General features: G+C 46.0%; 1 protein-coding gene across 1 annotated transcript in view; it reads right to left on the bottom strand.

The window, feature by feature from the left end:
- Positions 1–6,665: 6,665 nt before the first annotated feature.
- ISM1 (isthmin 1) overlaps positions 6,666–17,637 on the bottom strand; it is a 38,393-nt gene continuing 27,421 nt past the window's right edge. Inside the window, 4 exon segments of the mRNA XM_026052898.1 lie at positions 6,666–7,883; positions 10,840–10,929; positions 12,902–13,045; positions 15,823–16,090. Of these exon segments, the coding sequence (XP_025908683.1) occupies positions 7,366–7,883; positions 10,840–10,929; positions 12,902–13,045; positions 15,823–16,090 (1,020 nt within the window). The 3' untranslated portion in view covers positions 6,666–7,365.

Below are 17,637 nucleotides of genomic sequence, written 5' to 3'. Positions count from 1 at the left end.
TGGGAATGGGGAGGCAACAACGCGGGAGGGACCAAGTTGCCCATTGGGGCCTCTCCATGCAAAATGCCCGGAGCTCTTCCCTGGCTGTTTTCTGCTTCACCTCCTTCTTTTCCCTTAGGGAAATCACCTTTTTTTCCTTGCTGCTTCCCGCCTTTGCTAGAGCAAAGGATGATGCTGAGCCCTGCGCTAGGAGGTGCCTGCAGACCTGGCGTGAATTTGGGGGTTCTGATGTTGTTTTGTCACATGCTCCTCTGTGACCGCTGCTGACTCTGAGAACTCCCTCTCTTCACAGCTCTTTGCTTTCTGGATCATTTGCTCCGCAAAGATATTGTAAAGTTCAATTCACAGAAGTGCTCCAAGGCCCTGGGTGTGAAATGCTATGACAAAAGAAGGCATCCCAGTCCTTTATTACATCGCATATTTTAAATCATGGAAAATTGGTCTCAAATACAATAAAACAAGTATAAGAAGGAATGTTTTCCAATTGCCTGTCAGGATTCTTTTAGTGTCATAACTGCTTTCGTGTGAAGCGGCGAGTGTAACGCTTGTTGATAGTTGTTTGTTCCCTTGTTGTCTTGAAGTCACTGGAAGCAATTTGCAAGTTACTCTTGCTCAACCTCTAGGAAGAGAAGAGAATGGAAATTGTTTACTTGTGTCTTTTGGGGAAGAACTCTTTCCCAAAGCAAAGGCTTGGGCTTAAGATGAGCAGAGCCTTGCCATTGRCTTGCTGGCTGAAGAAGCCAGGGCCCATAGTGCTCTTCATGACTGACAATAAAGCAAAAATGGGGGTGTCAGGCCCATATCCTTATTGCTATGGCCATCTGTGTCACTGCTGTTGAAGGATAAGGTTGTTATGGAAATGTCATTATACAAAGAACAGGATCATCTATTGTTTTACACTCTGTGTTAGCAAGGACTGTCTTTTCCACCAGGAACAAAACTATGTTTTCCACTACCTTTCACATTACCATCCTGTGGCCTTTTGCCACCACTTTTTTTTCACCATGGGCACTTCTGCAGGAAGCATTCATGAACTTCTTGCTGGTTTCTTTTCACAGATTTCCATCTGTGATCCTCTTCATTGAAGCAGGGAGGGCATTTGGAGGTGCAACGCAACAGCAGAACTTTTGTAAGGCAGTTTTAAGCCGCAGTCTCCCCATGTACCTACCCAGGAATGCCAAGCCGAGGGGAAGAGGGTCACAACCGTCTCTCAGGCTCTGTGTGTCTCCCACAACACTAAAATCRTCACAGTTTGTTCCTTCTTACTTCCTGTAGACTGTCTAATTATATGAAAGAGCATCACTGTCCATTTGGGAAGAAGATGTATTTTTAGCTAAAAGTTTTACCTAGTGCCTTCCTGATTTGTGTGGATTTTGCTCTTTTTTTCTTTTTTTCTTTGCTCAAACTGGACAACCRTGCAATATTACTCCAGCAATCAAACATGAAAGAGAGCCCATATGTATGGAGCACCCTCCTCATATTGGAGTTGATCCAGAGGCGACAAATGGTCTTCATGCAGGAGGTCTGGCCTAGTCCCATTCCATAAAAATAAAAACCTGGCTTGAGAAGTGACTCAGCATAAGTCAGGGCAACACAGTGCCTTTTTGCTTGGGCACAAGAAAAAAGGTGTGTGTGTACATGTGCCCTTCAAAGCAAATTAAATTACAGGAACACTGATGGCCAAGCGACTACGAGTAAGGCAAAGCGTAGTTGTTGGTTGAGGTTAACCACTGCCATCGACCTCTTGGAGGCAGCTAAACGTTGTGGTGCAGCCGCCACCATGCTGTGTCCTCTGCAAGCATGAGACTGCAGGGGCTGTTGTTTGGGACACAAATGCCCAGGGACAACTTCTGCTCTTTACAGTAATTCCAGCATCATGTACATTGAGGGGAAGACTATAGGGTCCCAGGCACAGAGGTGGGCACTGCCTCTACTGTTCTGCTGCTGGCATCTGTCTCAGCATTGCCTTTGCTCCTCCCAACCTCCTCCTTGGTGAGCTGATCCCTTGGGAGCCTCAGCTTTGGGGCGGGTTGATGGTGATCAGGTGGGTGATGGTGATCAGCAGCACTGGGAGCCTTCTGCCTTCTGCAGGCATCACCATGATGGGCTGACCCTTGCTCAGGGCCCATGCAGGGATCCGCTGGAGCCTTCCTCAAATCAGTGGAGCAAAGCGCGCTTTGGCTCCACGCAAAGTATTGGTCAGGCCCGTTATAAATAGCAGAATGACATTTAAAACACGTAATGCTGTTTGACCAGCTTTCAGAAGGAAATATTATCTAAGCCCTCCTTTGAAAGCTAGAGCCACCCACACTTAGCCTTGTTAGGTTTGGCCGATTTGGCCCGTGTAATATTGCTATCACTTCCAGAATAACATTCTGAATCCCTTATTAATTGTGCTTTTYAAGGCATGAAAAGCTTCTCTGTGTGCTTAAAAACCACCCCGCTACACACACACTTCTCATCTTGTGGTCAAGCACAAATACAGGAAAATTTTATAACTCCCTAAGCTGATATAGAAAATTAGCACAGTCATGAAAGGCGTAGGCGGCTTCAGCAGCGCACCCGAAAGGGGGAAATGCATAAACCTGCCACTCAGAAAGTGAAGGGTAGAGCCAGGGTGGCTGCTGCCAGGTCAGCTTCCCGCTCCTCCTCTCCCCGCTCCGAGCACAGAAATTGCCTCGTGTCTCCATGCGGGCCAAAGGCAGCGCCTCTCTGGCGGGCTGCTCCGGCCCTCCGGCCGAGCTGGAGCCCTGCGAGCTCCTGCTCTAGAGTGCGTGACCAGGGGATGTCTCGAATTAATATACACGCATGTATGGATGGACATATAAATATGTACATACGTGTGTGTGTGTGTTTTATATAAAATATGAAGCCAGTCATTTCTTAGCCAACCCCCTAATTTGGGCGCAGAGGCACAGGCACGGTGGAAACTGCCCACACATTTTTCCACRGCAAGTTACAAGGGGAATGGGGGTGGAAGCGGTGGCTGGGAGCGCGGGCTCCCTCAGCTGTCACGGCGAAGGGCGCGCGGCCGGGCGCAGCGCCCACTCAGCCGCCGTGGGGCAAGAGCGGCGCCCCGGCCTGCGCCCCGTGTGGGGCAAGAGCGGTGCCCCGGCCTGCGCCCCGTGTGGGGCAAGAGCGGCGCCCCGGCCTGTGCCCTGCGTGGGGCAAGAGCGGCGCCCCGGCCTGCGCCCTGTGTGGGGCAAGAGCGGCGCCCCAGCCTGCGCCCCACATGGGGCAAGAGTGGTGCCCCGGCCTGCACCCCACGTGGGGCAAGAGCAGCACCCTGGCCTGCGCCCCACCGACTGCTGGCCCACACGATGAGGCAGTGGCCTCTGCAGCCGGGGAGGCCGCTTCGCCCTCCCTCTGCGTGCTGAGGAGCTCCGTGCTGCTCTGCAGGCATCAGGCATCTTCTGTTCCTGCTCCTGGTGCTCTTGCCCTGGTGCTGTCTAAGCCTCTGCCACTGGACGGGCAGGATGACCGTAGCGTTCTGCAACCCACCTATGTCTAGCGGTGCTGAGGTGTTACCCTGATGGAAAAGCCTAGACCAGTCTGAGGACCTGGGGCTGCCCTGGACAGCCGGGGTCAGAAATGCCTCCTTGGCCTCGGTGCCTCGGTGTCATGCAACTGCACTGGCCAGGCTGAGAACCATCCCATCCTGCCCCCTCTCATCCATGGGACACGTGAGGCAGGTCTCATGGAGACACCTTCAGTACAGAGGTTGTATGGTTGATTCTTTGTTGTTTGTTGAGGGCTATGATGTCCTCTCTGCCCACCCTCAACTCAGCCGCCTGCTGCAATCAGACCCCACCACTGCAGACCCTCTTGTTGCGAGGTTGATCTTCACTTGGCACTGGGCCATGRAAGCCACCAAGCTGTCCCAAAAAAGATGGGTTGGAGGAGATCACTGCTGGAGAAGGAAAGACAAGAAAATAATTTCTGGCSTGTCCAGCTTTTGGTGTTGAATCACAGAATCACAGAATCTTCAAGGTTGGAACAGACCTCTAGAGATCATCTAGTCCAACCTTCCTGCTCAAGCAGGGACACCTAGAGCATGTGGCACAGGGTGGCATCCAGGTGGGTTTTGAAGACCTCCAGGAGACTCCACAGCCTCCCTGGGCAGCCTGTTCCAGGGATCTGTCACCCTCACAGTAAAGAAGTTCCTCTTCACATGGAGATGAAACTTCCTGTGTTTCAACTTACGCCCATTTCCTCTTGTCCTATCACTGGCCACCAATGAGAAGAGCTTGGCCCCTTCTTTCCTACGTACTCCCTTCATAAACTTATACGTGTTAATCAGGTCCCCTCTCAGCCTTCTCTTCTCCAAGCTGAACAGGCCCAACTCACTCGGTCTCTCCTCATATGAGAGATGTTCCAGTCCCTTAATCATCTTTGTTGCTCTCTGCTGGACCTTCCCTAGGTGCTCCATGTCCCTCTTATACTAGATTTCACAATACTTTGTGTTGAAATCTAGGTCTGTCAGTGGATCGAGGTTARAAAATACCTGCAACATTCAAGTGGCTTGATTTTACTGCACAGCTACTACACAGCTGTACTGGCATGAGAGCAAGGCAGCACAAAGGAGCAGGAGGCCAGAAGCAATAAGCACCTTACACTGGTTTCGCTGATGTGAAATGGGCATATGGGACTGCTGGGTGCTGTGAAGCTCCTACTTTTCAGTTTCCTTTTAGGAAGCAGGATGGCTGTTGGCATAAGAGTCACTGAGGATATCTCAGTATCAAGACTAAAAGTCTTGGTTAATTCTGCTTGTTTCCATCAAATTTTTGTTTGAGWCTTTGAATATGTCTGGTCTATGGTAACTAACAGACAGAAGATTCTAACTGCCTTTAAATAGTCATCTGTGCTTGATAAGATGGGACCACAGCTTCTTCCCTAGGTTTTATTCAGATGTGAAAAGCTGTGTGTTTAAGAGACTGAGCAAAATTTGGCAATTGCAGTGCCAATACTTTGCTAAGGCCTGTTGTGCAGGTGCAAGTGCACCTCCCAGGTGCAATTCTAGTTTTAAGAAAAGAGGTCAAGAAAAGTAAAGGGAAAAAAAAATCAGGCCAGTCCTGAATGAATCATAGTGTATTATACAATAGTGCAATTTTGTTTCAAGTCTGTTGCTTAAGATAGCAGAAGTGAGCATATGCTCTTCATCTKCACTCCAGGCCCAAGCCTGGGAAGGGCCTCATCGCTCTTGTGGAGCCTTTAGGCTCCTCCAGTGCTCCTAGCTTTGGCAATGCACGAGCTGCAAGGCTTGAAACTTTGTGCATCATTTTGTTTATTAGAATAATTTTTTTTTTCTTGGCATTATGTTATGTTTATTATTAATGGTGTAGTAACATCTCTCAACAGCACCATAATTCATTAATCCATAAAATGGAGGAGTATGTTTTATATTTCAGGAATTGTGACTGCCCTCTCATTGCCCTCCTGGAGAAACATGAGACTGTTGCTCCCTCCCACATTGCTAAGTGAAGTAAAAAGCAGGGCTTTCTACCCCATATTGCAGAAAATACCTGTCTTCCCTACTGAGTGAGTGATCCTGGCATTGCTTATGCCTTTCATCCATCTGCTGTCAATTTAACTGGCTCAGCCAGCCAGTGGCTCCTTCTTATGACCTTGCAAGAATTTGCATAAGCTGGTTTCTATAAAAGTCAAGGGGTGATCTCCACGTTTACCCTCTTGCTCAAGTAACCATGTTTTGTTATTGCCAGCTAGTGCTAGAGTATATCCACTGCTCCCCCAGCTTCCYGCCTGAGACTGCATCTGGGAAAACCTGAGGATGCAGCCAACATTTCCAGCTGCTGAAGTTACCTCAGTTGATTAGTTGCTGTTGTGTGTGTGCAGTAGCTCTTTCCCGGATCCCATCTCTCTGGAAATGTGGAGCATTTTTCCACTGTGCACAGTTCCACCTCCAGGGCACATCTGTGTCTTAGCCTGCTGAACCCCAAAACTCACATTTCTCTAGTGACATTGAGCCCGGGTGTTCTGGATGAAAAAAAACCAACTTCCACTGAGACAAGCTTTTACAGGATGGAACTGCAAGTATTTATTTACCCATGGTGTCATTTTTATCTTTCATGAAAATGCAGATATCAGCTGCTGAATTACAGGACCAAGTACATAAACTTGTACTTTATAGAAATTTGGAAGAAAAACATTTACCCAGCTTAATCTTTGCAATCAAGTTCCATCTACAGAAGCCTTTCATGTTATAAACATTCCACGTGTGACTTGCCGTTAGAATTTAATAAATACTTTACAAAAATAATGCTAGCTTTTAAAAAAATTAAGAAACTTTAACTCATCAATAGTTCCTCCCAGACAGCCTCTTTAAAATAGCTTCTTCCATAGCATACTGTACACTCAGCTTATGAAAAAAGGGGAAAAAAAAATGGTTGCACTCTTTATCCCAGGGAGCTATTTAGGAATGTACTTTAGGCTTTTTCCTGATATTTAACAAGATAAACTTTTTTCGTTTCTTGAAAGAAAGAAAGAAAAAGCTCTAAACACTCTTCATATTAACAACTGTAAAATAACTGTTTTTTTTTTTTTTTTCCTTTGGCATGGTTTCCTTTTCTGGCCTCACGTCACCTGCACGCTCAGCTTGCATGTAGTTGCCCAGCATGTCAGAGCAAACCCCTGCCCGCTGCAGCTCCTCGTCTGACAAGTCTCCAGGGAGATGCTGGTGCAGAATCACTGCAAGGCTGTTTCTGCTCCATAGGAAAAGGCAACCACAGCTCCCTCTCCCTGTAGACCTGGCCCAGACAGGGAGCAAGCACCTGAGCTTGGGATAACGGGAAGAATTCCAAGAAAGAAATGCTTTTAACCACTACCCTTCCAAAAAGCAGCTTCCTTTCTTAGGTATGACTAGTCATGAAATCAATTATAGAGAAAACTGATGCTGTAGGTGCAATAATCTCATAAACCATTCCCATATGGAAGAATACATTCTTCAGTCCTACTGTTTATAATAGCTTTTAAATATGTGCCCTCCTCAACTGGGCCCTTGGGCCTGATGCTGATGTGAGCCGCCCCCTGCACCTCACACTTACACTATAGTTGGGGAATAAAATGAAATGCACATTATTAAACAAATATTATTGCAGTATAAAGTCCTACTAGGACAAGTTTTAGATATGTCTGTATGTAAAAATAGGTGTGTGTGAAATAGAGAGATATGTGTATATAAATTACACACACTATGAAAAATATTTATGTATTATATTACAACTATATACATTCATTAGAAAGAAACTGATAACCCCTATCGAGGAGATAATGCAGCAGCCATTAGTTCTTTAGCACCCAAAAATGAATGCCTTTTTTTTTGTTTGTTTGAAGAGGAGGAAAATCTTCTCAGTATTCCCTTGCTTCTTGAAATTGCTTGTAGTAGTCTTCATCTGAAGGATTTTCTGTACACTTCTGCCCGTTGTTGGGAGGCCGAGCTTCGTTGTAGCGGCTCCAGTCCCCCTTGCATATAATCCATGGCAGAATGTCCACTTTGTAATGGAGCTCTGCTGAGAACTCGATGCTGATCAGGTTGGGCGTCCCTGCCCCTTTCCCCCTGGTGATCAGCTGCATGTTATCATCGTAGCAGCAGTGCTGTGCCGCAAGTGTTGTGCTTTCCAAAGACAGCATGGAGCGGATGCAGTATCGTGCAGTGGGCTTRTAGATCTCCAGTTTCTCCTTTGGACCACTTGCATCTTTCCAGCGAAAGTTTTTCCTCTTAACCCGATCATGGATTTCAGCAGTGCTGTAGGCAACTTCTCTGGGGTAGGCACATGGGCAGCTGGGAAGATCATTGACCACTTTGTGCATGTATTTCTTCAAGAACTCACTTTTGCAGCTCATCCACCGTTCACAGCTATCAGTATCTGTTTAAAAGCAGGAAATGGAAACTTAAGATACATTATGCAGCATCCCAGTTTGCATGCCCAGTGATAACAAATGAGTAACCTGTAACTGTTCAGCACCAGCACTTTGCTTAAGAACGAAAGGGCAGTAAAGGCTTGTCTCACTGCCTGCAATGTGCTGTTTTGTCAGATAAAGAAATCAAACATGTCTGCCTTTTAAAGGCCTCTTCACTGGCCCCCAGGCCACTCTGAATTGTGTTACAGTACCATGCCAGTAAGATGCTTTGGCATTCCTAGTACCTGGTGAATTCTAGTTAAATCTWCTGGTATCCCAATGAGACACAACAGGCAACATGATGGGTTTGCAAGCAGCAGAAATGGGCAAATCATTTTCCCTAAAGCTACTGTGGTCTGAAGGCAGCCTCCTGTTTAAATCCCTAGCTCACACAGCCTTGTTAAGACAGTAAACTCAGTGTTGAAAGGTGAAGTTCCTAGTGACACTAGAAACAAACACCAAGATGTCAAAAAGGCCTGGATTTTCTAAATTGCATTATTAAGCCTTAATACAGTCTTTCTATTAACTAATTTATAGTTTGTAGTCTCCATCTACCACAGAGGTATTTCAAGCAGCTATGGTTCAAACATGGAGATTGGTGACTTAGCCGATGGCATCTCACAAATGCCACCACAAGTGATTCAGATTCAGAAAGGGCACAGGTGACATAATGTCACTGTGCCTGTACACTGGTAGGCTTTAGTGGCACCAGAGCCATAACTCATAGGTTGGACTGGACAGATTTATAGACTAGCAGCATGTTTAATACTGACATGTTATTATGGGCAACAGTCTTGACAGAATCCAGCTAAATGTCTCTGTTTTAGGCAGCTCTGTCAGGCTATGGGCTTGTTCCACACCTGTTGAACAAGACTCTGGAATAAGGCAAAAGTTGGTCCCAAAACTTTTACTGCAGACATACTTGCGAAATATTTGCTTAGTGATTCGTGTCCTGCTTTTCTAGCTCTTGAAAAAACCATGCCCCAGCTGTCATCAACTATTGTGCTCTACTACCCAAGAATGACCATGATGGATTACATTATTTATCCAATTAGTAGTTCAGCATCTAAGAGTTGCCACACTAGGGTTTCCCTGGAGGATGAAATCAGAATATAATATCACTTGGGCAGAGTTTTAGATAGATCTGTGGAAAATCAGCATCAAGTCATGCCCTACAAAATTGCTTTGGTTAGCCTTACACACGTACGTATAAATGCTACTCATGTTCATGAAAATCATTGTATGTTTTTAATGTGACAGTTGTATCTAAAATGCTTTAATTGTATCTTCCATTCAAGGCTATTTCAGCAATATGCTAAACTGTTTGATTTTCATAGAATCATAGAATCATAGAATCATAGAATGCCGAAGGTTGGAAGGGACCTCAGAGGTCATCGAGTCCAACCCCCCTGCTCACACAGGGTCACCTAGAGCACGTGGCACAGGGCTGCATCCAAGCGGCTTTTAAAGATCTCCAAAGAAGGAGACTCCACAACCTCTCTGGGCAGCCTGTTCCAGGGCTYTGTCACCCTCACAGTGAAGAAATGCTTCCTTAAGTTCCTGTGGAACTTGCGATGCTTCAGTTTGAAGCCATTTCCTCTAGTCCTATCCCTGCCCACCACTGAAAAGAGGCCGCCCCCCTCCTCCTCACTGCCTCCCTTGAGGTATTTATACACGCTGATCAGGTCCCCCCTCAGCCTCCTCTTCTCCAGGCTGAACAGGCCCAGCTCTSTCAGCCTTTGCTCATATGGCAGATGTTCCAGGCCYCTGATCATCCTGGTAGCCCTGCGCTGGACTCTCTCCAGCAGCTCCACATCCCTCTTGTACTGGGGAGCCCAGAACTGGACGCAGTACTCCAGATGTGGCCTCACCAGGGCTGAGTAGAGGGGGGCGATCACCTCCCTCGACCTGCTGGACACGCTCTTCTTAATGCACCCCAGGATCCCATTGGCCTTCTTGGCCACCAGGGCACACTGCTGCCTCATGGTCAACTTGTCGTCCACCATGACACCCAGGTCCCTCTCTGCGGGACTGCTCTCCAGCAGGTCCACGCCTAATCTGTACTGGTGTCCAGGRTTATTCCTCCCCAAGTGCAGGACCCTGCACTTGCCCCTGTTGAACCTCATGAGGTTTCTCGCCGCCCAGTCCTCCAGTCTGTCCAGGTCCCTCTGGATGGCAGCACAGCCCTCAGGGCTATCAGCTACTCCACCCAGTTTGGTATCGTCGGCAAACTTGCTGAGGGAGCACTCCAGCCCTTCATCCAGGTCGTTAATGAATAAGTTGAACAGGACCGGACCRAGAACTGACCCCTGGGGGACACCACTAAGTACAGGCCTCCAGCTGGACTCCGCACCATTGACAACCACTCTCTGCACCCTGCCATCGAGCCAATTCCTAATCCACCTCCCTGTCCACACATCTATCCCACACCTTTGGAGCTTGCCCAGGAGGATGCTGTGAGGGACAGTGTCAAAAGCCTTGCTCAAATCCAGATAGAYSACATCYACCGCTCTGCCCTCATCTATCCAGCTAGATATTCCTTCGTAGAAGGTGATCAGGTTAGTCAAGCAGGATTTCCCCTTGGTGAATCCATGCTGGCTACTCCTGAGCACCTTCTTCTCCTCCATGTGTCTGGAGAGAGCATATTTCTCTCCATTTGTGTGCAGCCTTATAGCTCTTTTCTGCACTAGGAGAGCAAATCACTATTTTATAAAGAAAATGAGGCACAGAGGTTTACTAAGAGCTAAGAGGGGAAAAACTGTAACAGAAGAAAGCTGAGATCTACCTTACAGGCTTAAGCAAGGTAATAAAATGATCATTTTTATTAAGACTCTAATGATGAATTCAAAATCTGAGTGAAAGGCAAAGAAAAATCTAAAGAAGTATCTGCTCTCCTACTGAAAGATGGACTAGGCTGCTTACCAACTTCAAAGAGTTTAGTAGCATTGAAGTCTTCACTCCCTGCGAGTAAGCTCACTTCTGTGGCAGCTGTCCGGAAGGTGTCTTCAATCCCTAAGAAAGGCACATGTTAGCAGAGGCAGTATTTTCCTACTAAAAATATAATGCAATATATTAATTTACCCTGCTGAAATAAACGTTCTTTCATTGGTGTTTCAGTTTGGCCAACTTTCCAGCCTAAAATTTCCCAGCTTGTGCTGTAAGGCTTTAAAAGGAGCATCTCTTCAAAGAAACATTTGAACACTGTTTTGTTTTATTCCATTGAATTAAAGGCCTCTAAAGAGAAAAAAGAAACTCTTTAATATGTGATAACTATATGGTTACTAATGAAGTCTGTTTGCCTTCCATCTCCTCTCCAAAGAACTTTCTCCTGATCTCTTGAAAAGGAGCATAATAGTGGCTTACAAAGCTTCAAAACAGCCTCAGGCAGCTTTCCAATAAAATTATCATAGGGTTTTGCCTTAGCTTCAGCAGTAGTTGCAGAATAATAGATACCCCAGAAGACATTACAAGGCAGTAATTCACCGCTGGAATTATAAACAGTAGAAGCTCAGCTTCTACTGAGCTTTGCCCTTGTCATTTTAAAAATGTCAGCACAGCCTCAAAGACGGGATATATTTTGCTCGCTGATCGTTGGGGGTCTGTTGTATGACATAATCTGTTCTTTCAAGTTGCCACTGATTGATGCTAGCTGGTAATAAATACTGGGGAATATAACTGGGGGCTACAGAGTTTCTTCTTGTTTTAACCCCTTATTCAGGTTTTAAGATGTATGAGAACATACAGGAATACTTCATTCCTCAACTGCCTAGCAGTCATTTCCCTTGCGGTGGATACGTGCACCTATCTGTGACTGAGAAACTTCTGCCCATTTCCCCTGTTGAGGTACCTAAGTCTCTCTCCGGCATTGCTGACATTTCATTTCCTGCCAAAAAAAGAAGATCTGACCTTCAGCGAGAATTTCTACCTCTCTGAATGATCCCACAAGCTCAGTGAAATGCGTAGCACGGCGTGCGTTTTATTTCTCTCTGATCTTGGGAAGGAAGGGGGCTGCAAACAGCTTGGGCATTTTCGGATCTACCGCATCACTGTATTACGAACTTGCCTAAATCCAAAAACTCGGCAGCATTTAAAGAACAGCAGGAGACAAGTTTTCAATAGTAGCTTTAAATCTTTTATGATGTAGGCTCCAGTGCTCAGGCCTGCTTTGAGCAAAAAATATATGATGGTAGGGTCACCTCCATTACTGATATTTAAATGTCAATGACGTATATGGATGGGAGTTGGGGTAATAACTTCTCTCCTTCTCTTTGCTGTATTTTCTGAATGTATTCAAGAGAAAACCTTGCTTTCCTTCTTCCCACTATGCACAGATATTGAGGGACCAAACTTGCTGTTTGATAAATTTCCAAGTATCAAGCAACAGACTTTGAAAGAAAGAGTGCATTTCAAAGTTAACACCAGACTTCTTTGACTTTCTCAGACAAAGAAAACAAAATCTCTTGAGCAAAACTCAAGGCAGCTATTTAAAGTATCCTTATTTACATATTTGTATGTGCATTAAAACACACGGAGTTTAAAGCAGATCTACATATATAGGCACAAAATCCTATAGCCATATAACTGGGGAGCTTTGTTTGCAACACGCCTCATGCACATTCCCTGCTCTGCAGGCTCTGAGCTCGCTGTTTTCACAGTGTGGCTATTGCAAAATTCTAAAATTAATGTGAATTTAATCCATGAGAATGGATTACCCCCTTGGGGACACAAACGCACTGCGCGCAAAACTGACTGCCATAACTTTATAAAAAAAAGCCTATATTCAGCTCTTTAGTCCTATGGGATGGCACRCTGCGTCTAGCATCATATTACTGCTAGAGAGGGACCTGCCTTTTGAGGTTCTTCTCAAAAAAGGGAAGCCCCGGAGAGGCGTCAGGCCCCTCTGCAGCAAAACCCGGGCCTCGGCACGGAGGATCCGCGGCCTCGGCTGCGCGCGGGAGGCCTCTGCCCCGTCCCGCGAGCAAACCTGGGCAGTTGGGCCGGTCGCAGGTGCGGGACTCGGTAGCCGTGCACGCGTAGCCGCAGGACCGCGTCCGCTTCTGGCTGCCGCTCCCGCAGGTGACGCTGCAGAGCGACCACGGGCTCCAGTCTCCCTCGCCATCCATGTAATCTGTGCAAAGACAGAGATGGGGAAGGGAATGAAGGAACAAAACTCCTACTGCCCCAAACTACTGCATGGTGGTTTTTATTACGGAGGCAAAACAGGAATGAGATCCAGATGTCTGTACCTGAAGCTTGGGCCAAATGCCAGGCTTAAGCCTGCTGTTTAAATGGTTTTYGCACTTGACTCTCCTCAGGGAAATGCATGCAACATTATTTGAAAAAATATTTCCTTTCTCTTTTGACCTTTTGGCAGCTGAGAATCCTCAGCTGCRAAGCTGGGTCATGAACTAACAGTACACATCGATGCACATAATTTCCCTGTATACGGGAATTCTGGCCACAAACTAATCAGGCACAGGATAAATTAAGTCTTCTTTTTCTCCTTTTCAAAACACACAGCAATGGCACAATAGAATTCATTCAGTTAATTTGGGGGACACAAGGAACGCTGGACCGTAGGAGGCTCATGGATCATGCATGCMCACCGTAGTTTTGTTCTTCAGTCCCTGGAACAGGAAGCAGATGCTACAGGAATATATATGGTGATGAATATAGGGAACTGCATACTCCGCTTGCACCCGGAACAAAAAGCAACTGGTGGTGATTCACGTGAATTATTAATCTCATCAACCCTGATCCTCTACTTGGGGCCTTCTAAAAAGGAGACGTGACTTTAGTGGTAGGCAGCCAAGCACAGACGATGCCACTTTCTCGCTGCCGAGGCTCGACGTCACCATCACTGTATGACTGTCTTAGGGGAAGGCTCCTTTGGCAGCCGTTGCACGTGCTGCCTTGCGAAGGCCACCCCATCCCGGTGGACAGTGCCAGGTTATCTGCATTCCTGCTGGCCTCCCRCCTTTCAGCTGCCCCAGAATGGCCCTGCGAGCTTTGTCTCTCACTGTGGAAACTCCGGCTTGATGTATTTCCCTGCCAGTGATAGCAGATGCTTAGCGGACTGCATGGACACAGCGGGCAATCTTTGCTCTTTTGGGTTAAGAGGGCAGTAGCAGCAAAGYGAACCCGGGGGTTAGTGACTCGAGTCAACCCTGCACTATAGCTCAGGCTGAACATGTGCACACAGGACACAGGCTGTATCCCTGTCTGCGTGGCCCTCCATGCTGCATGTGGCCTCTTGCCCACGCTGTCTGAGGGTGTCCTAAGCAGGCTAGCAGCTCACCTAACCTGATTTGTGCCATAGGTAATGGCCTGTGACAACTCTGTGGGATGCTATTAAACATTTACTGCTGGGGTAGGGGAAGGTTATATATCCTCCTCTTCGCTAGATGTGAGATGCCCAAGGCAGAGACCTGAGGTGCTTCTCCCYCTAGGCTCAGCTCTCCGCTGTGACCAAGGTGGGACTGTGCTGAGACTCAGCAAGCGCAGGGAGATGCCTGTGAAATCCTTCAATAACTCGGTGCCTGGAAGTGGTGGAAAAGCTCTGTGTGGAGGAGACCTGCGGCTACGTCCTCCTGGCCAGCACCAGTGGCAGGCAACGAAGGCCAGGAGTATCGAGCAGTAACCAGGGTGCTCTGGTGCATGGCAGAGAGCACCAGGGTAATTTTCAGGCCTACTTACCTAGTGTTTACATTCTGCCATAAAACACACAATATCTCCTCTTAAAACATGCAGGGTTAGATGTCCAGCTGGCTCTCCAGCTGTTCTCCCTATTTTTATATTTGTAATTTTCATATATTTTCTACCACTTTTTTTTTTTTTTTTGTGAAATATATTTTATTTTACCTAAATAAATAACTACCTATTATGTGAATTCTTGGCAATAAAGCATGCCCACAAATAAATGCAGGTGCAAAAAGAAGGGATAGACTTCAATCTTCTGGCCACAAAATTTAATACATATGTATGCATTCAAATACACAGTTCAATGAAAAGATTCTGTGAAATGGCTCTAGGACTTAAAAGTTAACCGAAACAGGGAAAAGTAAGACCGAAACCGTACACGACAGCCACTCTGCGGTATCGAGGTAATGTAATACAAATGCCAGGGGAAAAATATTGTGGCTTTGAAACCCTGCTCTAACGAAAAATTTCTGTATTTACTTACAGCTTAAGGCTGAGAAGTTGAGAGCTACCTGTGATCCCTGTGGTGCACACACTAATTCACCTCCCTTAAGCCATTCCTGTGTGGATAGTTGCAGCCCACTGGAATAAATGTATAAAGGCAATAAATGTATATATAGATGTAGCTCCTTTCTGTTTCTAGTTTCTGCAGCTATGTCATACAACAAGCTGAAAACAATTGTTTTCGCCATGACCCATCTGGAACAGAATTACACACGCAAATACAAAATGTTCCTGTTGCATATGCCACTCCCCACACATAATTCAACTTATTTGTGTAGCCATCAAATACTACCATGTTTTAGATCTTGCTTATTTATCCAATAATTTTATTTTAGTTCCCAAACCATGGCATGATTCTAAATTTGTACTTATCCTTACTCTAAAAATAAAAATGGAACCTTGTTTCTTGCTCTTTTTTTTTTTTTCTTTTTTTAAAAGTACACTTACGACTAAAAAAAAAGTTCTCTTATGGGATAACTGGTATGATTTCAAAGATTATAGACTTGCTAGTGGAATGTAGCTACCACAGTACAGCTTGTGCATCTGCACAGTTTTGTATTTAAAAGCTGATGAACAAAAGCCACATGTTTAAAAACTCTGTTTTGTTTGGCCTGCTTCCAGCGATGCCTCACCACTCTCATTTCCCCCAAATTCGTTTTACAATCCCAAGATGCCCATAAGAGGCCAGGAACGCAAACTTACCATACTCTGGCTGCTCCTTGGACTCGAACGTCCGGTGACTGGGTGCATGACTATCCCACCCACCGAGAGGACTGAGGAAGTTGCTGTCTTCAGAAGTGCCATCATACTTGTAGTCCTGGTCCCCACTGCTCATGCGTGTCAAGGTGGAGGACCTCTGCCACCAGTTTCTCCAGTCAGGTGATGGGACTGGCCAGTTGGGCTTGCTGCTCTCTTTCTGCAGATCCTTTTCTGGTTCCGTGTCGGGGCCATCAACCACTTCAATGGTAACCTGTGGGATTCAAAATAGACCAGGTTGTCCTTCAGGATCTGCTCCTAGTCAGCGGGAAACTTTCTATGCAGCAAAGACAAATGACTTGCAAAAGGGCTGTGTAATACTGTAGGGTTAGCATGCTGTAGACCATATGTGGATTACTGAGCCCAGAGATATGCAGAGACTGAGTGATTCCTTCTGCTACCTCTGCTGAATCAGACCTTGGAACAAAGGGTAGGAAAAATCCTGCACAAAATAATAACTCATGCTGTGTATAAAAATCTTTGCAGCGGGATCTTSTGCCTTATAGGGAAAAGATGTTTAATCTCAAACATACATGACCAGGAAAAAGAACACCAAATCTGTTACTTGAAATACACTGGGACTGAATTTGAGGCAAGTGTGAAGCACAGCAGAGGGCAGAGCCTCTTCCAAACACTTGGGCTCACTCAACATGGGGCTACATAAGCCCATGAGTGTATGGGGAAAGACACAGAGGCCAAGGTCTCCACATGGCCAACTTGGGTTGCATCTGCCTTGCCCTCTAGTGGCAGCTCAGCCATCCCAGCATGGCTCACCCTGCAGCACTGTTCTGTCATGATACCACCATGGGTTATTCCTGCTACGTGCAAACACACTATCTGTGGTGATAAGAGACAGTAGGCCCTTTTAACCAGTGCTCAGTAAGTCACTTGCTKCTAAACTTTCTGAATTGTCTTCTTTCTGTGCCGTGGGGTGCAACAACCACACAGAGTGCAACAACCACACACAGAACCACAGAATGGTTAAGGTTGGAAGGGACCTCTAGAGATCATCTAGTCCAACCTTCCTGCTCAAGCAGGCACACCTAGAGCACAATCAGGTTGCATTTCTGCAGAAGCCCAGAGCTGGGATTCAAAGCTTTCTGTCCAGTTCACTTGCAATCGTGAATATATTTCTGCACAAGGACAACACTTGATTGCTCTCTTTCTGTGCAAAATAACAAGCAATTAYGAAACTCTTAGATAAATATTGTGCATTTCTATAGATGGCTATTTATGTAGAAATAGGAACTAGCCATCAGAAGCCTTGGCTCCATGAGTCATGGAAGCTTCGTGTCACCACAGATGCACTGTGGCTCAGAGCAGTCAAAACGCTCTGAAGCTCTGGGCTACTGAAGTTTACTGATTAGGCTGGATTGGTTAAGCAACCATAATACTGAAGCCACCATCAGACATATCTGTGTTTAATAAGTAGGGAGGTTTTCCTTGATGCTTCATAGATTTGCAATGCCATCTGGCAAGACATCACTGAAAACAGGGTGTGTAAAAGCAGGAAATATAAAACAACCTACAATTATACTAAAATGCCTTTACAAAGGTACATATATCTGTATTTTGGATAGAAGATTTAGCTTTATGCAACTGCCATTAGTAAAATCAGAGCACACACTTTTTCTCTGTAGTAAAAAGTGCTAATTAGTTTTTTCAGCTATCCATGAGTGCTACATAAGAAGAGAAACAGTTGCTGCAATAGCTTAATGATGCCACACCACAGCGATGCCACTGTCCTAACACCAGGCACAA

Source organism: Nothoprocta perdicaria, unplaced genomic scaffold (assembly GCF_003342845.1).
Source record: "Nothoprocta perdicaria isolate Ctin4 unplaced genomic scaffold, notPer1 scaffold_93, whole genome shotgun sequence".
Classification (NCBI taxonomy): domain Eukaryota; kingdom Metazoa; phylum Chordata; class Aves; order Tinamiformes; family Tinamidae; genus Nothoprocta; species Nothoprocta perdicaria.
Note: the sequence above shows the minus strand (reverse complement) of the source record. Positions and strands in the feature narration are given on the sequence as shown.